Source organism: Erpetoichthys calabaricus, chromosome 7 (assembly GCF_900747795.2).
Source record: "Erpetoichthys calabaricus chromosome 7, fErpCal1.3, whole genome shotgun sequence".
NCBI lineage: Eukaryota > Metazoa > Chordata > Cladistia > Polypteriformes > Polypteridae > Erpetoichthys > Erpetoichthys calabaricus.
The window spans coordinates 154026631-154052217 of record NC_041400.2 but is presented as its reverse complement, the minus strand read 5'-3'; the positions used below and the strand labels follow the sequence as shown (position 1 = coordinate 154052217).

General features: G+C 36.9%; 1 protein-coding gene across 1 annotated transcript in view; it reads right to left on the bottom strand.

The window, feature by feature from the left end:
- The window catches only part of fras1 (Fraser extracellular matrix complex subunit 1), a 303582-nt gene that overhangs the window by 47608 nt on the left and 230387 nt on the right, over positions 1-25587 (bottom strand). Inside the window, 11 exon segments of the mRNA XM_028805595.2 lie at positions 2524-2586; positions 2589-2679; positions 2681-2787; positions 4829-4982; positions 5888-6066; positions 6761-6893; positions 7811-7973; positions 9784-9935; positions 11447-11694; positions 16617-16742; positions 22669-22800. Of these exon segments, the coding sequence (XP_028661428.2) occupies positions 2524-2586; positions 2589-2679; positions 2681-2787; positions 4829-4982; positions 5888-6066; positions 6761-6893; positions 7811-7973; positions 9784-9935; positions 11447-11694; positions 16617-16742; positions 22669-22800 (1548 nt within the window).

Sequence of the window (25587 nt, the reverse complement as noted above, 5' to 3'; positions counted from 1 at the left end):
ATAAAACACATTTGCCGCACTGGTGTGTTAACTGTCACACTAGCTTAATTAAGGTGAGTTTAAACTTACAGCACTTTGTTATATAGTGCTTACTACATCTATAATAGCTAACATGGTACAGCACCCTAGTACTACAAGCACTTTGTTATGAACAACTATCCACTGAAGTATTATAGCTACTTTTATATTATATTACGTTTTACACCATATGTTTTACATGATTATTAAATACAAGGGGGCTCCTCGCCCTGCTCGCTTCACTCGCCTACCCCCGGCGTTTTGAACCCGTGCCCGCTGGGCAGCCACGCGTGAGGATGACGCACGTTTAATACGGAGCGTTCGCCCGTGTCACTCTGCGGCCCCCACTGTTAATACGGAGCTCCGTCCGTACTATTATGCGGTGTATTGTGGACTACTGCGGACCCCGTAGTGTTTCCCGTTTCAGTTTGTATCTCGGTCAGTCGAGCTTTTGTTTTAGAAGCTTTTGAATTCCGGTCTTCATTATCTGTAACCTGCTATCCATGTGTTTGGCCCCCTCGTTTTAACCTGTTTATGACGTTTTACTTTGCTTTCTACTCTGTCTTTCATTTCTGATCTCGCTTTATTCTGCTTTTGTTTCAATGACACCTGGTCCGTGGTGATTATATTTTCCCTTTTTCGAGTCATAATTTTCATTTGTTTGCGATACTTTTGATGTTTATCGTACTGTTAAAAATGCATCACTGTAATGTGATTCACCTATGCTGTATAGTTTGGACGTGTGAGGATGACGTATGTTTAATACGGAGCGTTCGCCCGTGACACTCTGGGTCTCCCCACTGTTACTACGAAGCTCTTTCCGAACTATTATGCAGTGCATTGTGGAGCACTGCGGACTCTGTAAGTGTTTCCCGTTTTACTTCGTATCTCGTTTAGTCGAGCTCTTTCTTTTTGGAGCAGTGCCCTGCCTGGTCTGCGGCATGTCAGACGCAACGTTGTAGGCGCCCTGCGTTCATTAATTATATCCAGGCAGGCGCGTGTTTGTATCTCGGTCACTCGAGCTGTGTCGTGTTGAATCCATGCACTGCTTTGCCTACACAGTTTGAGACGCGCGTTGTAGGCGTCCACGTTCATTAGATCTGTCCACGCGGGGCTCGGTGTCGAAGCTGTGTTAGCTGTGTGGTGTGGACGTTTAAACAGTCGTTGTTTCTGCCTTTATATTCTGTATCTCGGTGTGCATGTGTTTCGTGCCTAGGTTTTTTTGAAGCTGTTGCATGCAGTTTTCTATCATCTGTAACCCGCTCTCCATGTGTTCGTGCCCCCGTTCTTTAATCCCTTTATAAAGTTTTACTTTGTTTTCCTACTCTGTGTTTTATTTCTGATCTCGCTTTATCGTGCTTGCGGCATGTCAGACGGTTCGTAGTCTCTCTCGTTTTACTCTGGGGAGGGGGGCTTTGTTCTGTAACCTGCTCTCCATGTGTTTGTCCCTGTTCTTTAACCTCTTTATGACGTTTTATTTGTTTCCTACTCTGACAGTTCGTAGTCTCTCCCCGTTTTGCTCTGGTGCGGGGGGGGGGGGGGGGGGGAGGGGGGGGCTTTGTGTGGCGCCTGCGCACGTGCGTAGTCTCTCCCGTTTCACTCTGGGGGGGGGCTTTGTGTGTCTTTTGCGTCCATATCCGGTTTACCATTCTCGTTTAGTAATATGGATTGTGCTTGCAGTTTGCTTATTTACACACATTAATATACTTATTTGCTTACACATCACTCTGTCAGCTTGTAAATTCAATTCACAATAGTGAGGGAAAATTTCCATTTGATTCATTAAAGGCAGGTCACCTTGACATTTTAAAATGTACAAACATTTATCCATCTAACTAAGGATATAGGGAATTTAGAGCAAAACTTTTTTTTGGTTCCCAACATATGCAAATTTGAACTTATAGCAGCTGGAGATTTTAATTCTGTATTAAATCCTGCTTTAGACTGTTCACTTCCAACATTTAGATTTCTAGAAATTAAACAAAACTAACTTTTGTAATGTTATCCACCCATACTCATGACAATATTCTTCTCTGTGCATTATCGTTACCTATGATTCTGTGCCTTTATTGACAAAAATGAATTAACCTCTGTTAAATCTAGCAATTATGGTGCCTTTGCTATTTACAACCATGATCCACTTTTATAAGAACTTAGAATATCAAGAACTATTACTTCAGCTAGTATTATCTCTAGAAACGTCGATATTTTTGTTGAAAAGTAACACATCTTTAGAGATATGTGTTAGAACTCTTGGGACACAACTAAATCATTGTTTGAGAACACTGTATATCACACTTTTTTATGTTCCACACAAATATAATTGTAAAACTAACCGAGCAGCAGAATTAAGTAATCACATCTATGAAATCAGCCATGTACATATATGCCTACTGCAGATCTCTAGATAAAAATAAAACAGCTTTTCAAACATATATCAAATATATAGATAGAAGGACAGGGGAGAAGAAAGCACATATTGTCAATGGTATTAAAAATTGTTACCTGCAGCAAGCTGAAGACCTCTATTTACAGTGAGCCTTGGGCTATCATTCTTCTGCACATCCAATGTAAACTCAGTCTGCCACTCTCAGTATATACTCCATCGGTTACAGAGAAATGGAACTCATCATTTCTTATGCTGAGACTGTCAGGTGTGTAGACCAATCAGTTCATCTAGAACATCCTGGTATGTAAAAGACGATCCCTTTATCAGCACACGTCCATTATCAAAAGGCTCTGAGTAGAATTGTCTCCGACGAAGTTTACCTGGGGTGGAATGGAGAGATATACAGTAAAACCTTGATTATCCATCAAAAACTGCACATGCCAGCACCTACCTATTATTGTACTACTACTGCTGTGCAGTACGCTGCAAGCTCTGCACATTAGAACAACTCTCCTTTGTGCGTGCACCATGGTGTCAGTTATGTACCTTCAGTTTTAATAACATTTTGTAGCTTTTCTCTTTTGTTATAATTATCTACCATACATTGTTATGGCCAATAAACGTGTGTGTGTGGTATTGAATTGTCACAAAAAAATTTACTAAATGAAAACTGCTTCAAGTATTGTTTCAATTAACGGAGTAGGAAGAACAGTGAACTATAACATGAATCATGATGCAGACAAAATTGAAAAATGTGTCAAAAATGGAAACCACTGAAGTTAATGTTAATCTCTATTAATGTTCATGTTCTTCTACATCATAGTTTTCTTTTTAAATTTTGTTATATTTTGTTAATGTATTGTGACATGCAGGCAGCTACTGATGCGCTATGTGAGAGCAGAAAGGGTGGAAAGAATGCTGTAAATGCTTTTGTTCTGTAAGGGGTGGACACGCATCTTAGGAGATGAGTGACAGGAGAAGTTAGGAGAAAAAGGAAGGTGTGGCGGACGGAAGTTTTGAGTAGGGAGTCAGGAGTCAATAAGCAGGAGTGTTTGCAGTGTTGAGAAAAAAAAGAACATAACTGGCAGGAGATAAACTGACTGGTAGGGAAAGCTTTCCTTTATTGTTTTGGAGGTGTACTCTGTTATCCAGATAAGACAGGGCACCATTTGTTATGGAACAAAGACTCCAACTAAAACATAAAAATTCCAGTACCTCTTATATTTGCTTATTATGCTGGTTATTATAATATTATATGAATTAATTGTTGTTAATACTATATCATACAGTATTTTATTAATATAGTTTTGTAAATAAATATGATTATTCGCTAAACTAATCTACTGTATAAAATTTTTTTTCTCTTATCCATCATGGCCTCGGTCATGACCCCTGACAGATAATCAAGGTTTTACTGTACCTTTAAAGGTTACTGAACCTTTGAAAATGGGAGCCTTTGTTAACAGAACAAAACCAAATGAGTTAAGCAAACCTAACTAGCATATCAGATTGTAATGCTCCAGTTATCTTACACAGATAGTCAATTATAAATAAAGTTATCTGATTAAATGTTATTATTTAACAGCCAGCCAGCCATTTTCCATCCCGCTGAATCCGAACACAGGGTCACGGGGGTCGGCTGGAGCCAATCCCAGCCAACACAGGGCACAAGGCAGGAACCAATCCTGGGCAGGGGTGCCAACCCACCGCAGTTATTATTTAACATTTAATGTATATTTAATGTATACATTTAACATAATGTATACATAAACAAAAATTCAAGTGCAATATTAAATTAAGGACACTTACTATTAACTTTCTAAGCAACAGAATAAGAACAAAAGTATTCATCTCATCACATATTATCAATTTGCATTCATATATGATATTCAAAACAGTATGAACTCAAGATTTAAACTCAACCAAGTCTCTCAAGCTTCTTTGAACTTCATTTAAATGCAGCCTATTCTAAATACTGTATGATATTTGTAAAATTCTTCTGATACTCAAGAAATTTCACAGTCCAATCTAAGCTGTAAATCACTTTAATTTAGCCCAGCTTATAACTTAGAAAAAAAGGTAATGGTGCCTAAACACAGAGTACACTTTGGCTGCAGTTAAAGCCAGTTTGCAGTGTGATTTAACCCAGAGCCGATGCAATGAACGTATAAAGAGGAGATGAGGTAACAGATCTAAATGGCATTTGAGTGTTTAACTGTTATATACAACTGGAGTTTCCTTAGTTATGTTTCTAGAGAATGAGAATATTAAGACAGATTCAAGACACTAAGAGATTCTCAACTTGACTTTGTCGTTTTTTCCTAGTAGTTTTTCACATTTAATTAATTAAATTAGAAGTAGTATAGTATTAGTAAATTTTCATACTCAAATAAATGCCCACTGCAAGTGACACAAACTAACCATAGTCAGGCTTTTTGGTTACAGTTAATATAAGCTCATTCTCTGGCGTGTCAAGATCCAGCAATGTTAATGAGCTATTCCTGATCACAACACCAGATGCCTCCTCCACAATTATACCATTTGCAGCAACCCTTGGTGGTTCATCGTTCTTGTTCTGTAATACAAATAACATATTTGAAATAAAGATATCTAACATTTTGCCTGGATGTGGGTGGTTATTTTTCAGAACTGACCAGGTTAAAGTTTTCTACATGAAGCAAGAAATGACTGTCAGTATTTTATTAATACATTTACTGCCATCATTATTCAGTGATAAAGGTAAATGGATTGTCTTTTCCAACATAGATATAAAAATACAAGTTGATAAATCAGGAGTTCAGCAATTGGACCCTACAGGAAGGAGACATAGAGCTGTCTCCCTTTGGTCCTGAATGCATAAATGTGATGCATTGTTGGGAGAATAACCAGCACTTTCTTGAAGTTAAGATTTTAAAACAGCCAATCAACTTGTAATCAACTTGAGTTATAAAATTCCTTAAAAAATACCATAGGATGTTCTATGATTGAAATGTAGTGAATGGTCCCACAGCAAGAGAAAAAAATACCTAAAGATTCTGCATTTATTGGTTTCCTTTGTTTTTCTAAGGTTTACTGTGATCTCTTAATTTCTACAATTTCATTTTAACTTTACAGTATTTTTTTTATTGTTTATGCTTTTAATTTGTTCTGATATTTAATTACTTAGGATCTTCCCTACTCCATTCTGTATGCTGATCTTTTGTTATTATCAGGTTTACTGTATATACATAGAGTAAACCACAAGAATAATTTAAGGTATACCACGTTGGTTTGGTGAAGAGCCCAATGTCTTGTACTGGGATTACACTATTACATTATACTGAACATATTATGTTGTTATAGCTTTCAGTTTAATTTTACTGAAATTCAACTGTAAATAATTAGTATGTTTGAAAAACATCCAGTTATGAAACAAAGCAATTAGGTAATGCATAAAAGTAAGGGATATGAATACAAAAACTAGAGAACACAGTGCCTTACTTGAATATCTATATTGATATTAAAGCTCTCCGTTTGACTTAATCCATCTGTAATATAAAATGTGAAACTGTCTTGATGATATTCCACGTCCTTATGGAGATTCTGAACATAGTAAATATGGTTGGACATGACATCTTCAAAAGAGAAGGCCACATCAGGACTTATTTGTACACTGCTTCCTAAAAATAAAAAAAGTGGTAAATATATACTTTTTTAAAACATTCAGAGAACTCCTACAGTATTATACTATATATGTGCAAATTTTTCCTATAGCCTTAGGTGGAGTTTAACAAATCTGAATTTATCTATTTTAATATTTCAGAAGCAGCCTGTTTCTTTCAATAAAAATGTGGGTCAGGTAGATAGATATTTATCAGTGTGACTGATTTTTGAAAATCACTAGATTTAAATAATAATTTTCAATATTATTAAAGCACCTAATAAACTTATTGTTCAATGCAAAACACTTGTATGGCTAAATTAACACTGAAATAGCAGCATGGCATAAAAGTGCGTGTGCGGTTTGAAATGAATTTTTCACGCTTTTACACGCTTTCTTACTGACAATTTTAAGGATGCAAAAGAAGTGATTCATTTTTCAGTAATTTATATTACAGAGCATAAGGGAATATTGGTCAGACCAGACTGTAAAACTAATAACAGAGGCAAATCTCCCTTAAGTTTCAGTCATGACATGAAGTATTGTCAAGGAAATAAATAATGTATATACAAATGTCCCACAAAGAAAAAATTCTTTACACTAGCATTTTATACAGTTTGATGCAAACAAAATAATCTCATGTACTTAAACTTCTGCTAACACTAGAAACAAAAATTCAAAAAGCACACACCAAACAAAACAAAATTGCCTACCTCCTTTAGTGTTTTCTATATACCCATGTTTGGGTGGTGTAATGAGCCTTATTAGTATATCCTTCTTTGGAGTGTCTTGATCTGCTATATGAATATTCTTGTCAGACAGCAGCACTTTACCCCCTTCTTGCACCTGCAGAAAAGGTTTTGGTTTTATCAACTCCTGACACATTTCAGCACAGTTATCTGTTGCTAACACAAAAAACTGTTTAGAACAAGTTTTTCTTAACATTATGACAATGTAAGCATTTCATTGTATACAGGCTTATGTATATATATATATATATATATATATATATATATTATATATATATATATATATATATATATATATAAATATATATATATATATATATATATATATAAATATATATATATATATATATATATATATAAATATATATATATATATATATATATATATATATATATATATATATATATAATATATATATATATATTATATATATATATATATATATATATAAAAATATAAAATGTGTTAATCAGCACAAGCAGCCTGCTATCCCATTCCCCCACCGACGCAGTTGAAGTCAGACGTAAAATTCTCAGAGCTCAAGTCTGTTCAACTGGGTGCGAGGTGTCTGGAATTGTATAGGGTAAATAATATATCGTTATTTGGAATATATACATTTCATGTGTGTCTGTTCCGGGATAGCAGGCTGCTTGCTGCTTGTGCTGATTAACACATTTGCAAAACAAAAACACTGATGAAGAGGTGAAGGAATTTAAGATGGCCCGGCATTACGATGTTTTTGATAGGCTTCAGGGATTCTACTGTTAATTTTAAGCAGAATCACACAAGAATAGACATAATTCTAATAAACCAAGATACACCACAGTAGCTCACCATAGACTAGGCAAGTCTATTAGGAAGCCCCAAAACAATTATACATTTATACACAAATGTTTAACATTTAAAATGACTAATATTTGTTGGTGAGGTGTAAGGAAATATAAACTCTAGGACTGAAACCAAACAATAACAGAGAAAAAGATGTTACTGTGATGGTCATTTGTGTAACTCACCGCAAGACCAGTGCTGACAGTAATAACTGGAGGCATCGACTGAACTGATGAAATTGTGATGGTACACATCTGATTATCTAGCCGATTGTTATCAGCATCATAAACAACAAAATGAAATATATCTGTCACTGGTTGGTTATCAGTTTCAAAAGATGTAGTGTACCTGTTAAGAAAACTATAATTAATGCAAATCAACAACTTTTATCATTTCTCAAATATATTATTATCTGCATTCATTTCAGACAAAGGGAGTTTCAACCACGAATGCTGCTCCTGCCACAGTGTTAGCCGATTTCTTTCCAGTTGAGATAATTTACTAAAAAATATGTTTTTAATAATTCACATATGTTTGAATTACCTCTGAATAGAATACAGTAATCCCTCCTCCATCGCGGGGGTTGCGTTCCAGAGCCACCCGCGAAATAAGAAAATCCGCGAAGTAGAAACCATATGTTTATATGGTTATTTTTATATTGTCATGCTTGGGTCACAGATTTGCGCAGAAACACAGGAGGTTGTAGAGAGACAGAAACGTTATTCAAACACTGCAAACAAACATTTGTCTCTTTTTCAAAAGTTTAAACTGTGCTCCATGACAAGACAGAGATGACAGTTCTGTCTCACAATTAAAAGAATGCAAACATATCTTCCTCTTCAAAGGAGTGTATGCGAAGCACCGCGGCACAAAGCTGTTGAAGGCGGCAGCTCACACCCCCTCCGTCAGGAGCAGGGAGAGAGAGAGAGAGACAGAGTTTGTTTTTCAGTCAAAAATCAATACGTGCCCTTCGAGCTTTTAAGTATGCGAAGCACTGTGCAGCATGTCGTTTCAGGAAGCAACTGTACAAAAGATAGCAACATGAAGATAATCTTTCAGCATTTTTAGATGAGCGTCCGTATCGTCTAGGTGTGCGAACAGCCCCCCTGCTCAATCCCCATACGTCAGGATCACAGATAGTCAGCGCAAGAGAGAGAGAAAAGTAAGCAATCTAGCTTCTCAGCCATCTGCCAATAGCGTCCCTTGTATGAAATCAACTGGGCAAACCAACTGAGGAAGCATGTACCAGAAATTAAAAGACCCATTGTCCGCAGAAATCCGCGAACCAGCAAAAAATCCGCGATATATATTTAAATATGCTTACATATAAAATCCGTGATGGAGTGAAGCCGTGAAAGGCGAAGCGCGATATAGCGAGGGATCACTGTATTAACATATCTTAGTGAAAAACTGTTAAAATTAATAGTTGGCTACAACATGCATTGTGTCAAACACTGCCTAAAAGGAAACAAACAAATATCACACACAGCATTGCACAATGACAGCACTGATTTGGTTCAAAACTGGGTTACAAATAATAAGATATCTGCCCATTCTAATGTGATAAAGGCATTGTAATATGTAGCTAACTTATAACCACAAATCAAAAAAAGTTGGAAAGGTATGGAAAATGCAAATAAAAAAGCAGTGATTCTTAAATTTAGTTTGACTTTTACTTCATTGCAGACAGTACAAACCGAAGATATTTCATGTTGCGTCTGGTCAACTTCATTTCATTTATTAATATACATCTATTCCTGTATTTCAGAAAATGGTCTTAACTTGGGACATTCCTGAAACATATGACCTAGTAAGGCCAGTGTTGATGGTATCATTCACAAGTAGGGTCCATTCCTTGTTACATTTTGAATACATAAATGTAGTTAACTTACAACTTTTTATGACAAGGACTGTGAAGGAAGACTGCAGATATAGCAGACTTAGATCCTTTTCATTGTGAACTAATGTATTTAGTGACATTAAGAAACACTCCTTAAGTGAAGAAACATGGTGGTATTTATAACTTCAACTTGGACAGGAACCTTCTAGAAGAAAGAAAACTTTTTTATGGCCATGTGAAAAAGTGATTCAGATGAGTAAGCTTCCTCCTTATAGTTTAGTAACCATTGTCTTTGTAATGTTGAAATATTTTTTTTACCTTATTCTCTCACGGTTAATATCCTCAATAGTAAAAGAAGAAAACTCTGTTAGTTCATCACTGATTTTCTCTGTTTTGGTCATTGTAAGAATCCCATACATAGGTAAAGAAATTAACTGAATCCTTATTTTATCATCTGGTGAATTATCATCCTGTGAAGAAAAACACAACAGCTACAGTACATTCTAGTAAAAGAAGTCTGTACCACCTACATGTAACTATGTAAAGAAATGGTAACCTCTGTAATTTACATTTAACTGGAATACAACGCAGTAATTTTGTTTCTATATAAAATTAAAGAAGGCTGAAACCATTGTCAAAAAAAAATAAACAAAAGTTATCTAGAGTGTACTGCTTTATTTCATCTGCTAGATGGAAGCAAAGACTGAGATGAACTGAGTCATCATCACTATTGTCAAAAGAAATACTCTGTAAAGGAAGTCTGAGGACACAGATTCTGAACTGTCAAATGGGGATTTTTAACTGCTATAAGAAAGAGAAGAAAGTTGCACTAAGATTGCTCCTGGGTTTCTCCAGGTGTTATTAAAACAGAGAAATCATCATTGCTCTGCTGTTTTAATTTCAAATGCTTACAGTTGTTCTCTCATTTCAAGTTACCGGTAACTCATTTTACAGATCTTGCAAGACACTGATTTCTTACTAAATGTGAAGTTGAAATGACTCCACAATTTTAAATTCTTTGCTGTTCGACTCTCTACCCACATTTACATCATAGGTCTCTTCCATATCTCAAAATTGGATTAACACTTTTCTTGATCAGTCAGTGAAGAAAGGTACTGTACATATTGCTAAACAAAGTAACTTACCAATATCAGTTTGTTTGAAACTGTTTTCATCATTAGATGTGATTGATGACAGTGATTAGTTGTTGCAGCTCTAATCTCTTTCACTTTGACCACAGTACAGTGATTTATTGCTTTGAAATGCTTTATTCTATTGAGCAGTAAGTGTAGTTAGCATTAAATTAAATGCCTCCTATGCCCAGACTCTTGTTGTTAATTACTATCGTAATTACTATAGTACTATTAGACAAAAACTTAGTTCCATAGAAAGTATAGCTATCATAAACGTTTTCTCCTTAGTGCACCAGGATGCAATAAAACTTAGAAATTACTCAAGGGGCAGAAAAAAATCATTGTAATGGCCAGAGACAATGACAATTATGACCTACATTATATTGGCTTGCACCACATTATTTTTAAAGGATAGTATAATAAAGGGTTGCATTGTTGACTTCGTTAATGAGGATTCACAGAATTTTGTACATATGTAATCTGTTCTAATGGACTGCAAGTGACCAGCTTAAACTTCATTAAAAGACTTACACAAGAAAGCAGTACGTATTAAAAAAAACAAAAAAACAAAACTCCTGAGTGTTTTTCTCTTTGTCAAAATCTACTAAAATTTATTGTTTTTTTCATCTACATGTTTTTTTGGCTTCTGCTGAATTTTCTTTTCTGTTCCAACACTATCAACAAATTAGCAAAAAATACAAAAAAAAATATCAAGGCAAACAACAAGTTTATATGTCTTAAATGAGCAGTAAGCACTGCTGAACCTGACAAACAATAAGGTTGAAAACACAAAGTTCAAAATTCTGACATATTTAAACAGAGCAAAGTAAAGGGAGGTTTGGACTTACAGTGTAAGCAATGTGTGTTCTTCTGATGACAGTACTGCTTTTCTCAGAAACTTCCATAGAGAGTGAAGAGCCAGGGGCCAACTTTGGACCCCCACTTCCGGACCTGGACACAACCACTCTCACGCGAGATGTTGCTACTGAAATTCCATCTGAGACAGAAAACTCCATGCTGTCTTCTTCAGCATCTAATCCATGATGTACATAATGAAGGGAGTTCCGGCTGATATCTTCAAATGTAAATCCATCTCCTTCACAAAGGAAATAACATTCAACTTTAATCTTTAACCAACAAACAGTTCTCCATTTCCAACACTTTTTCTGCAGTTAATATTATTTTGTAAGGCAGGTTAGGTGTGACAAATAGACTGTCTGTATAAATTCTCAAAGCTTTTTGTTATTTTGCTGCATACCATGGTAAAAGAAGAGATCTGACACCAAGACAGGGTTATTTCAATCACCACCTTATTCTTTAAATAAATATATAAAAAAGTGAAAATGCTTAAGAAAATGTTGTAAAAGGATGAATTTAGATGTTATCAAAAACATACAAGAAAAATTAATCTATATAAAAATCAAAATCAAAATAATACAAACCAAGCAATTTAAGGAACTACATTCAATAAGGTAAGAAATACAACACAATACAATTCAACCAAACAAATAGAAATAATTTAACAAATAAAATAGTATGTTAAAAAATATGAACCCAGCATTCAACCCCAACTTAACAAAGAAAGCAATTATACAGTACATACAGTTGTAGTCAATATGATAGGCACCCTTGAAATTTAAATATATCGTGTATGGGCAGTGAGAAAGGTTTCTTCTATTTGCACTAATGTGTTTAATATAAGGACAGCATGATTATACAAATGATGTGAGAGGAAATGGTGTTTAAACTGACAATTTGCCACAGCACTATTATTGATGCCTTTTTGAATGATTTCAGTATATTTGATTGGAAGAACTAAATTCTGATTAAAGTGACATTAGATTGCAATAAATTGCCAGTACTCACTTGACATTAATTCATCAATGAATGACGGATGTAATACCTGAAACAGATCACTTTTATTCTCAGATCTTTATTAGCAATGCAAAAGACAAGAGAGCTGACTGTGATCATCAGAAAAACTAAACAACATCATAAAATACAAAGGGTACAGAGTCATCTTCAGAGACCTTGGTATTCCTGCTTTCACTGCACACAATGTTAAGAATAATGATGAGTGAACCCCACAGTGCTTGCTTCACCATGAGTATGGCGACATCCCAGAACTCCGTGAAATGCATTGAAGTTAAAGGGTAAGGAGTAACTGAAGTAGTATTAGTGGTTTTAGTGGTTTATAAATGTGAAACGGTCTTTTAAGTCTTCCTGGGGGTTAGAAGTAAGCATCTGCCAAGTATACCAGACCAATTATTGTGGCCAAAAAACTGATCTGAGCTGTGAGGCAGCAGTTCTAACCACTGCACAACCATGCCTCAGACAACAAAAGACATAGCTGGAACGAATACCAGAAACAGAATGCAACAAACAAGCAGTAAGTAGATAAAATATAGATCATTGTGCTAACAGAGTTCTAATCATGAGGCTCACACTGGCTATTCCATGAAGCAGTGACATAGGACTGTCTTGTTCCATTGTTTGAACTTGTAGCCAGGTGCAGCCCCCATTGTATCTGTGTAGATGCTTTGCACATTTTTCTTCCATCAAAAAGAAACACCTTGTTAATATTAATAAATCTTTTTCATTATTATTATTATTTAATGGTGTCTCATTCTGACATGTGAATTGAGAGGGGGAGGGTTCCTTTAAGGTTTTTTTGAGATACTAGATGAACACATGGGTAATTATTCATGCAAATTAGCCGTGCTGTGCTGCACTGCCAGTTCACAGAGATAGGTGTCAATATATCCAGTGGCAGTAGTTGTAATATTCTTATTATGGTCGGATAATGCAGTGTTCTCAACCTTTATAGTACTGAAACCCAGTTTTAACTTTTTAACTTCATTGACATCCCACTAGCAGCCAAAGCTGACCACCCCTTGTTGAAACGAGTGTAATCAATAGAGTTTGGGTGGTCGGACTGGTGTCCCCCTTGGTGAAACAAGTGCGACTGGAAGAGGTTTGGGAGGAGGCCCCCTTGGAAATGGGAAACATATTGTGTAGCGCTATTGATTGCAGCACGTAGCAACAAAATTGCAATGACAGCAACCCACAACTCATCAGTGGCAATACAGTACGTGATGACCCCGTGGTTGAGAAATGCTGAAGTAATGTACCCCTTTAAATGAAAATAATGCAATTTTTAAAATTTTTTTTTTAAAAACACATACGGGATGGAAATCCGGCTGGAGTACTGATTGGGATGTGATAGAAATGATCTTACAATAGGTCAGCATGAAAGTTCTGCACGTGGCTGCTACAGCTCTGTGATGTCACTCTGGCCTTACAAAGCATCATGGGGTGCTGGGAAAAAAATGTTTGCCTAAATGAGCCCAAGACAAATTTCCAGGAAAATATTTGACGAATAAGGTGACTAGTGAACACAAGTGTGCTGTTCATGCAAATGTGAAAAACCTCCTAGGAAATGATAGGAAAAGGAATATTTATCTAAGTCTTTCAAGGTTTGTGTAAACTGTTGAAAAAATAACATATCCAGACAGCTTAAAGCTGACACAAAGCAATCTGGAGTGATTGTTTCAATCTGTACCGTATGCCACACACTAAATGAAAAAGGGCTCTTTTAGTAAAGGCCAAGGAGCACTTCAGTGTTGAAAGACAAGCATAAAAAGGCACAACTGGTCTTTGCCCAAAACTATTTAAAGAAACCAAAATCTGCCTGGGAAATGTTCTGTGGAACAACCAAACTAGAGCTCTTTCATAATAAAGACCAGCACTTTTTTTGTAGGCTAAAAAATTAAGAAAAGTAGAGCCTATCTACAATTATTGTGAGTATGGTGGAGGTCCTTGAACTCAAAGTAAATCAAAGCATTTCACAGAGGAATATGCTACCCAGTCTCAGAAAATTAGGTATGGGGGTCAAAAATCATAGTCATCCACCAACATACACATCCAAAAACACAAAAGAATGAATGGTTAGAAAGAAAAAGGAGGACTTTGTTAAACTTTCCTGCAAAAATCTCTGAACTCAGTCAAGTTCACCTGGTAATAGGGAACCTGCAAACATTAAAATGCTTGAGCAAATTTCAAGTGAAGAGTGGGATAATCTACCAGCAAAAGGTGGTCACTTGTATGCAAAGTTCCTTATGGTGTGAGCTTTACAGAACTGAATTTTGTGTTGAACATTTCTAAAACAGAGAACTATACATTATCTTGGAGAACGAGAACTTAGAAAACAAGGATCTTATCACAAAATTAATCATTCTGTATTGCTTTCTCATAGATCACATTTATTCATACAGGTTACTTGTGCATACATTGATTATCAGAACAGCAGTGAAATTTAAATTATTCTGTTTCTGGTGAAAAATAGCTAATAATCAATAATAATACATACAACATAAGTTCAATGATTAGTTTTCAGGCTAATGGAGGATAGTAGTGGAAGGTTTATGTAATTTGCTGAGTTGCTTACAGTGTTGGTCAGCAGATAATGTGATCTTACTTTACTGGTTATTTTTAGATTAAATGTATTAAGATTTTGTTAATATTTTCATTGCCCTACTGCTTTCTTACTGTTTTGTTTAGTTTATCCTTTGTTTTGTGTTTGTTATTTTTCCCAATTCGCTAGGTTTCATATTGTTCTAATTTTGCAGGGGTGGGGCTACCTTTATAACAGACGTGGCTACCACCTGAGAGCTACTCAGACAGATGTTGCCATAGCTGTGTTACTGTAGCACTAGCAAGCTCTGAGTGCTGTGTTTTTCAACACCCCCATCTCTTCGAGTTAGTCCAACTACTATTTTCCAAGTTATTTTGTTTTACTATTTTTAAGTATTTTGTGAGCTATGGCTTTTCCTGTTTTGTAGGTTCTACGTTTCTTGGGCAATGTTATTTTAGCTCTCAGGACTGGTTTTTGCCTTCATTGCCTTCAATTCTTTAAGGATTTAGAAATGACAGTTTTCATATTTCTGACTTGTGCTTTTTCGATTCAATTCGATTTTGTTGTGCATCCTTTATTTAATTAAACTATTCACAAAATATTTACTCATAAAATTAAGAACTCTTTTTGAATTTGTGAGTTTTTTTCTGTGGCTTTGGCCTTTCCCATTTTGGAAAATCACACGACAAAGCTGTCCTTAGAGTAAAACAGCTGACACCCCACTGTGGATCTTGAATGTTATTCACTGACAGTCTGAAGACATCTTGCTACTGCTTTGGCCCAGGACAATGCTTCTGTATTCCCAACAGTAATCAGAGAACTCTCTGTAGCACTGCTATTCCCATGACCACTCTGAGCTATTTATGTTAGGAAAGTTAACTGACATTAAAAAGCAAACTAAGCACAGCGACACATATAGAAAGTCTGGGACACCAAAGTAACCCATTGGACCCCCTTAAAGCCTAAATTGTGGGGGAGGGGTTAGTTCCTATAAATATATTCTAAAAACCTGTTATGGTGTTATAAATCACTCAGTGCCCATTACTGGGTTTGCAAGAACATATCAAAGCAGCTGCCACACAGCTCTTCACAGCAAGGGAGCTGTATGCGAGCGCTTGGCAGTCCAGGCAAAGCTAGATGTCTGAGTGACACTAGGTTGACTAGTAGGAACACCTCCTGAAAAGCCTTGAAAGGGTTCAAGAAAAAGTGATACAGTGATAGACTTTTAACCTTAAAATTACCCGTTTCTGCTTTCTGTGCTCTTAAAGTAGTGCTGTACTGCACTAGTTGTTCAGAATCTCAGGTGTTATATAACATATTTGTGTAATATTGCAATTTTATGGACTAAGCATGTCAGTCCCCAATTTTGATGATGGAGGAATAACCACAAAACCACAGAGACACGAAAATATACAAGACATCATAGACTAGGTGTCTAACTCTGCATAACAGAAATGTTAACTGTCATCAGTCCTGTAGAAACCTAAGTCAGTGTTTACTGAATAGATCTTCATTTGGTAGTAAAGCAAAAGTGACTTATACAAAGCAAACTGGTTTCATAAAAAAACAAACTCAGCATCACATAGGCCATCCTTATGACATACCCGTTTCTAAAGTCTCCTTTTGATTATAGATAGTTCTTATTATTTCACCATGATGAGGGGCTTCTAACAGCTCAAATATCAAGTCTTCTGGGGCTGTGTCTGCATCACTCACTGCCAGCTGCTGACCTATTAATCAAACAAAAGGAAACATATTTATTACACGACAATTTCATACTCTAGTCACCTTTAAATGACATTTTCCATTTCTTGTACATATAAAGTTATAAAATATGTTCTAAATATTAATTGTCCAAGGACTATTGGACTGTCTTATATCTATACCTATTGTAAAGGAGGAAATGGATTGGCTGGCATCATGGCTGGGATAGATTGGGCCTCCATACCTGGCTGGGAGGTCATTATAATGGATGGACAGATTGAGAATTTGCCTCCCAGGGACATGTGTCCCCCTACTATGCTGGATGGCAGCATCCCACTCGTGCAACTCCCATTTGGACACCTGCAGGGCTGCATGGGAGTTGTAGTTTCAACAGCAGCCCTGTAGGGTCTTTGGCTGTCATGAGGAGGTGGAGGTTTTGCCCGACCCAGAAGTGCTTCCTGGCCACAGTCCTGATGTGCCAGAAGTACTTCCGGTCAGACTGAAAAGGAGGCTCTCTGCCAAAGCCTTGTGAGCTGAAGCTGAAAAAAGTAGAACAAGCCAGTGGCTTCAATCATGACACGCCACTTTGAATTTTCTGCCTTTTAAAGACCTACATATTTTTTATGACTTTTAACTATGATCTCAGCATTACTGCTTTGTTTTGATGAAATATATGATTGTACGTCTCTGACTGCATTCTTTCTTCTTTGATCTCACAGTGGCACGGTGATGCAGTGGTTGGCAATGTTGCCACACAGCTCAGGTCACCTTTTTGGCCACAATAATCGGTCCAGTATAGTTGGCAGAGATTTCACTAGCCCTGAAGAACACTCTAAAGACAGCTGCACCATTATAATCCAGTCAAATCTAGTTTAGTTAGTCCTTCCCCATTGACTTTAATGCAGTCTGCCAAGTTTTGCGAATATCAAACATTTCCGTGATTTTGGGAAACTCACTGTGAAGCAAACTCTGCCATGTTCGCTCATCACTACAGTGCACATTATCTCCCCAGCAAAGGCTTGGGCCTTGGATTTTTTTGATGTTGGATAATTGTCATGCTGCTATTGTTTCGAATGTTGGCGGAACCCTGGGTCATAGTAATTTATCCAAGTTATGTTACGGAGGTGAAAGTAAGAAAGTTTCTTAATGTGGTTTATGTGGGCGGAATAAGAAAGGGAGGAATCAAAAAATGACACCAAGATTCCTTGCATCAGAAGAAGGTCTGATGAGATCATCGTCAAGAGTGACTGAAAAGGAGCTCATTTTCTTAAGTAGCGCTTTAGTGCCAATTTGCAGGAGTTCAGTTTTATAGCAATTTAATTTTAAAGAGTTCTGCTCCATCCAGGTTATAATTTTACTGAAAGTTGTGAGCTGAGAAAACTCTGATGAAATTGCACTGATGAAATTATATCTACGAATAATATGGTCAAAGGGAAGCATATAAATACAGAAGAGAAGAAGGCCGAGGACAGAGCCCTGAGGAACTTCTTGTGTGACTGGCGCTGAGCTGGATCTGCTGTTGCCAAGACTAACAAACTCTTGCCTATCAGTCAGATAGGACTTGAACCACTGGAGGGCAGTGCCAGAGATACCCAACATGTTCTCCATTCTGGACAGTAGAATGTCATGTCAGGCAGTGTCAAATGCGGCACTGAGGTCTAACAGAATGAATATGCTGGTTTGTCCAGAGTCTGCTGCCATAAGCAAATCATTGGTTACCCGAAGAAGAGCAGTTTCACAGCTGTGCTGCGCCCTGAAACAAGACTGGGTTCCATCAAATTATTAGAGGTTAAGTAATTGGTGAGCTGGGAGGCTACAACACGCTCGAGAACTTTTGACAGAAAAGGTAAGTGGGAAATAGATTGTCACCATCAAGACCAGACTTTTTTAACATGGGGGTTACAGAAGCGATTTTAAAAGTGGCTGGCACAAACCCAGTGCTGAGGGATGTATTGATTATGTCGTAACACTTGGGGTTATGGCATGAAGGCAGGATTTAAGAAGTGTGGTGGGGATGGGGTCCAGTACACAAGTAGTTGGCCTCATCTTACAAAGCAGGTCATTAACAAATGCCAATGTGACTGGTGAAAACTTAGAAAAGGAGCTGGATGGAGTGGGAAGACAGGGAAGGATATAAATGGATGATGGATTTATGTTAGTTGAATTATTTAGATCTTTAATTTTATTGTGGAAAAAGTGGAGAAGCTTTTCACAGACTTCAGTAGAGGAGGTAATTGGGCCAGATGCTGGTTGAAGTAATTTATTAATTACAGAGAACAAAACCCTTGGATTTTAATGGCCATTTTCTATTATTCTGTCGTAATGTGTGTTCTTTGCTGCAGTTACTGCATCCCTGTAAGCCCTTTGATGGTCAGAGAAAGCCTGGATATGAACAGTGAGGCCAGTCTTATGTGACATTCTCTTAAGGCGTCGGCCAGTTGCTTTCATTGATCGTAGCTCTGAATTATACCATGGAGCTGAATGCTTAAAGAAAAACTCAAGTTTTAAAGGAGCTGTTTTATCGAGTGCTGAATGAAGGGCTGAGTTATAGTGGTCAACAAGATCTCTAGTTATTATGGAATAGGTGAAGACAGTAAAAGATCAGAAATGGATCCAGCAAGAACAGAGGGACAGATATTTTTAACGTTTCGGAAAGAAATTTGATGTTTACAGATAAGAGGAGGGAGAGATAATGAAGCAGTAAAAGAAATGCTTTATGGTCAGACAGTCCCAAATCACTGCTATAAGTGTTGCCAACAGATAATCCAGATGTGCAGATCAGGTCCAGTATATGACCACCCGAGTGGGTGGGAAAATCAACATGCTGCACCAAGTCAAAACAGTCCAGTAAGGATAGGAATTCATTTCTCAGTTTACATGCAGTAATGTCAATATGGATGTTGAAATCGCCAAGAAGAATGACTCTCTGGGAAAGTGAACTTAAGTGGGTTAATAATTCAGTTAGTTTAGATAAAAAAGATGCATTGTATTTTGGGGGACGATAGACAACAATAAGTGAGACAGGACCAGATTTTGTTATTAGCTTAAGAGCCAGACACTTGAAAGACAATAGACTGTCAATGGGGATTCTTTTGATGTTTAAGTTCGATTTAGCAATTACTGCGACTCCTCCACCTTGTCTTGAGCTGCGAGGCTCTGTGAAGTGAATATATCCGGGTGGGGTCACCTCAGTGACAGATATAAAATCATTTGGTTTTTGCCAAGTTTCTTATGACATCATTTGCAGTTCCGGGACCCAATGACATCACTTCTGGTCCCAGGCTCTATAACATCACTTCCAGTTCCGTCCCCAATGACATCACTTCCTCCAATAGATAATAAAACCGCAATCTTTCTGGAATTAAGACAGTTCTGTTTTAGATTCATGTCTTCAAAGACGTATTGTTGTTTTTTTGCTTCAACCTTGCCAAAATCTTCAAATAAACGGGGTGACTACCCCAAACCTTTTTCACACATGCACATACACATACATACTTCTTCTTCTTCTTTTGGCTGCTCCCGTTAGGGGTTGCCACAGCGGATCATCTTCTTCCATATCTTTCTGTCCTCTGCATCTAGTTCTGTTACACCATCACCTTCATGTCCTCTCTCACCACATCCATAAACCTTCTCTTAGGCCTTCCTCTTTTTCTCTTCCCTGGCAGCTCTCCTTGGAAACCTTCTCCCAATATACCCAGCATCTCTCCTCTGTAAATGTCCAAACCAACGCAATCTCACCTCTCTGACTTTGTCTACCAACCATACAACTTGGGCTGACCCTCTAATGTACTCATTTCTAATCCTATCCATCCTCGTCACACCCAGTGCAAATCTTATCTTTAACTCTGCTACCTCCAGCTCTGTCTCCTGCTTTCTGGTCAGTGCCACCATCTCCAACCCCTATAACATAGTTGGTCTCACTACCGTCCTGTAGACCTTCCCTTTCACTCTTGCCGATACCCATCTGTCACAAATTACTCCTGACACTCTTCTCCACGCATTCCACCCTGCCTGCACTCTCTTTTTCACCTCTCCTCCACAATCTCCATTACTCTGTACTGTTGATCCCAAGTATTTAAACTCATCCACCTTCGCCAACTCTACTCCTTGCATCCTCACCATTCCACTGACCTCCCTCTCATTTACACACATGTATTCTGTCTTGTTCCTACTGACCTTCATTCCTCTCCTCTCTAGAGCATGTCTCCACCTCTCCAGGGTCTCCTGAACTAGCTTCCTACTATTGCTACAGATCACAGTGTCATCAGTGAACATCATAGTCCACGGGGACTCCTGTCTAATCTCGTCTGTCAACCTGTCCATCACCATTGCAAATAAGAAAGGGCTCAGAGCTGATCCCTGATGTAATCCCACCTCCAACTTGAATGCATCCATCACTCCTACTGCAGACCTCACCACTGTCGCACTTCCCTCGTACATATCCTGTACAACTGTTACGTACTTTTCTGCCACTCTCAACTTCCTCGTACAATACCACAGCTCCTCTCGAGGCACCCAGTCATATGCTTTCTCTAGGTCCACAAAGACGCAATGCAACTCCTTCTGGCCTTCTCTAAACTTCTCCATCAACATCCTCAGAGCAAACATCGCATCTGTGGTGCTCGTTCTTGGCATGAAACCATACTGCTGCTCACTAATCATCACCTCACTTCTTAACCTAGCTTCCACTACTATTTCCCATAACTTCATGCTGTGACTCATCAATTTTATTCCCCTGTGGTTACTACAGTCCTACATATCCCTCTTATTCTTAAATATCGGCACCAGTACACTTCTTCTCCACTCCTCAGGCATCCTCTCAATTTCCAAGATTCCATTAAACAATCTGGTTAAAAACTCCACTGCCATCTCTCCTAAACACCTCCATGCTTCCATAGGTATGTCATCTGGACCAAAGGCCTTTCCATTTTTCATCCTCTTCATAGCTGTCCTTACTTCCTCCTTGCTAATCCATTGCACTTCCTGATTCACTAACTCCACATCATCCAACCTCTTCTCTGTCTCGTTCTCTTCATTCATCAGCCTCTCAAAGTACTCTTTCCATCTGCTCAACACACTCTCCTTGCTTGTGAGTACGTTTCTATCTTTATCCTTTATCACCCTAACCTGCTGCACATCTTTCCCAGCACACACACACATACATACATTTAAAAAAAATAAATAAATAAAATATATATATATATATATATATATATATATATATATATATATATATATATATATACACACACACATATTTTCATGATCAATTTTTTTATTGAAACAAAATGCCTACCCCAAAAATCTAAAGTCTTAAAAATGCGTACCCCAAAAATCTTGTCTTAAGACAATTAAGAAGTGAATAGTGAAACCCAATGGTGAATCACCCCCCCCCCCCCAACCCCCACAACACAATTCCTCTTAATAACAGCCAAGATACAAAAACAAACAAAAACAGTAGGTAACTAATGGGAAACTAATCACACTCCCCATACCTGCCTGGAGAATGAAAAGAACAGTACTAATTGGACCCAGACTACCAGGTTCTAACTGACTTTGCCGAGGCAGACCAATTCTCAGTGGATTTAAATGAAGAACAGTTGATTTGGCATGATGACAGTTAAAGGGTAATTGAATTAAAAAATGAGGAACACCAAATATTAAAAGTGACATGCTTTGGGATTTTCTATCGAAAAGCAAGGACTCATTTGGCTGCTAAAATGGCAAGACAGAACAATTCACACTGGTGAGAAGTGAGAGTGAGAGTAGAGAGGTCCAATAAAACAAGGGGCAGAGGGCACTGGGGTAACTGTCACAGAAAGAAATGAAGAGATAAAGTGATAGATTTGTGTCCAAAGAGAAAAGACAGGAGGCCCATATTCATACATACATATATAAGAAAAGAAAACCTGAAACGGAAATGGAAAAAAAGTTGATGATGCAGCTCCTTACCTAAAGATGCTCTCCCACCTTGGCTAACCTCAAGAAAAGGATCTGATAGCTGGAAAAATGGAGGAGGGTGCTGGTTCTTTACTAGATGAATCGTAAACTCCATTTCTGGAGTTATTTGTTCACCATCAGACACTACAAAACAAACAATAATAAAGAGAGGGTTTCAGCTTTGAATTAAATGAGAAGTATATTTTAATGTGTCTCTCTATGTACAATATACAGTAAGTGAAAAATAAACAGAATCAGCTTTTTTTGTTATTAATTACACAACTAGTTTACTGAATCAGAACCTTAACCACAATTCTCACTAAATACAGTTCTGAACAAATGCTACAAAATAGTCTACATTAACTTAATTCATTGCTCTTAATTATTTGTTGCTCCGAAAACTATTACATGTGTAAAATGATTTGATTTGATACAGTTTATTAATCCAGGAGGGGAAACTGTCTTTTCTCTTGACCTTTGGCGGTCAGAATGCAGGGTCAGCCATCATATAGCGCCCCTGAAAGACAATAAATTGCATTCTAGTTATTCAATTCCTTCTTCCAATTACTTATAAAATCCATATGTTAAATTATTTTTAGAGCAGGGCTACTAATCAATCAATATATTGAGGGTGGCAGTGGAGGTACAATTTCATTTCCAGCGTTACTAGTGATCTTGTCAAGCTGAGCTTTTGGGCTCTGTGGTATTTATCAATCCTTTTAGAATATTTAAAGTGATACTATTGACTCCTGGTATAATATTTTTAATTTATAAAATAATATTCATGGTCTTTGATGGGCCAGTTGTTGGCTATCTTCTTAAGATATTTTTTTTACACATAATCATTCACACTACACCTGACTGCTCAGTCGAAATTGTTCAAAATATGCCAAGGGTTTAAACAAGTGAACACATACCTTCTATGAAACAAAATCAGTAGTTCTGCTTTGGTTTATATGCAAATTACCAGACTGTGGTGGTTAGTATGGATTTTACTCCCGAATATACTAAGTATAAAATAGATATTATATTTTTGATTCACTTTAGAGACAGGTACTTGTGTAGTCTAAAATCTGATTCATAGTCTCCATTCAAAATTATATTTATTAGGTGGTTATTCAACACTGTAATGAATGATTAAAATTCAATAAACCAGTCCAATCTGGATGTGGGAATCAAATGGACAATGAAAGCAGATGCTTCAATCTAGGTTCAGCAGCAGGTTTAATTGAGAAATTGAAATACTAGCAACATTCAGGGTTATGTATAGAAATACCAGGTAGGACTTGCTGCCTATTATTATTTCTAGTTTTGGTATAATAACACATATTATGACATGTTTGATAGGAGAGAATCTGCAGTAAAACCTGATAATATGATGATATATTTTACAAAGAAAAATGTCCAAGGTGATGACAGAATTGAATTCCTTACCAAGGATGTGATTTGAAATGGGCAAGTCTAGACAAAATTAAAACTTTACTGTTCAGTGTCCACACATTAATTTGATATACAAGGCTAAATAGCACTCAACAGCTGCAACACGCACATTAGTGTGTTTGTATATTTTCCTAGTACAATGGTGTAAAAGTTCTAAGTAATGAACTTCCAAGCAGTGGGTAGAAGTGTCATATAGTCAGGTTACTCTATCTGCCATTGTGTTCTCAAATTGATAAAACCAAAGTTAATAAACACAAATTACAACTTAGAATGTTAAATGCTTGAATCTAACATTGAAGGGTATTGGGCAGTAGTTACTGGTATCACCTTAGGAGGCAAGGTCAATCCCAGTACCTAGATACTAATTTTAGTTGATTATTTCCATTCCATTTTGCTGCATGTCCTTCCTGATTGGTGGCCCGATTTTCAAGATAACAGTTCCTGATAGACCGGACATGTGTGATTGAATAATAGTTATCTGTGTTATGACCTTCTCAATCACTAGATCTGAACCAAACATAATATTTATAAGAAATCTTGGAATAAAGTTTGTAATGATTTCCACCTCCATCACCAATGTGTCGTCTCGCTGACTTTCTTGATAAAATGCTGCATTCTATCTAAGTTGGTGGTTGGAATATTTATGTGTATCCTCTCATGATAATTATTTGTTAGTCAAGAAAGATTAAATTGGAGACATACAAAAAAATGCACTCAAAAAATGAACCTGGCTATTAATTTTCATTAGGACATCTGAAACACATTCTTATTTCATTCATACAAACACTTTTCAATCATGTATACAGTTTTGTTTTCAGATCTTGTTTGTCAGTTTTTCAGGCTATTTCGATTTACAGTGGTAAATCACAAATCTGACAGCCTAAAAGCTGATGTTTGGATGTGCCAATCAGTTTTTCTGTTAACAGGTAGTTAGATAGCACTGAAAGTTTATGTTTTACGAACATGCAATTTACAATGTTATGACCAATATAAATGGTGCTATTTTAATTTAACAGACACTATATGAAGTAATTCTAATTTCAAATATGTGTTCTCCCCAGGATTGTGTGTGTTTGTTATCAATAAATAAAAGGTTATCTTAATTAAAGTGCTCAAGGGCACATGGATGTATGTGCAGTTATGTATATTTTCTCATGAATTACAATCCCCATACAGTAGTATTTTTTTTTCTTTTTTACCCCCACCTCCCATGAACACTGGAATCTTCCAAAATAAGAAATGTCATTACATATAGCTATACATATTTATTCTTTTCATTTGAGGTACACAGTCCATGACATCATAAACAGTTATAAATTAAAATACAGCTTGCCCTACTACCACAACCCAAAAGCATTAACATCACGAAAAATGTTCATTTATTTCTGTGACGAAATTGTTATTGAAAGAATCAAACATACAAAGAACTCTACAACTTACTTTAATAAAAATGTATATAAAACATAGACCAAACCCTTGGATGCCCCATAC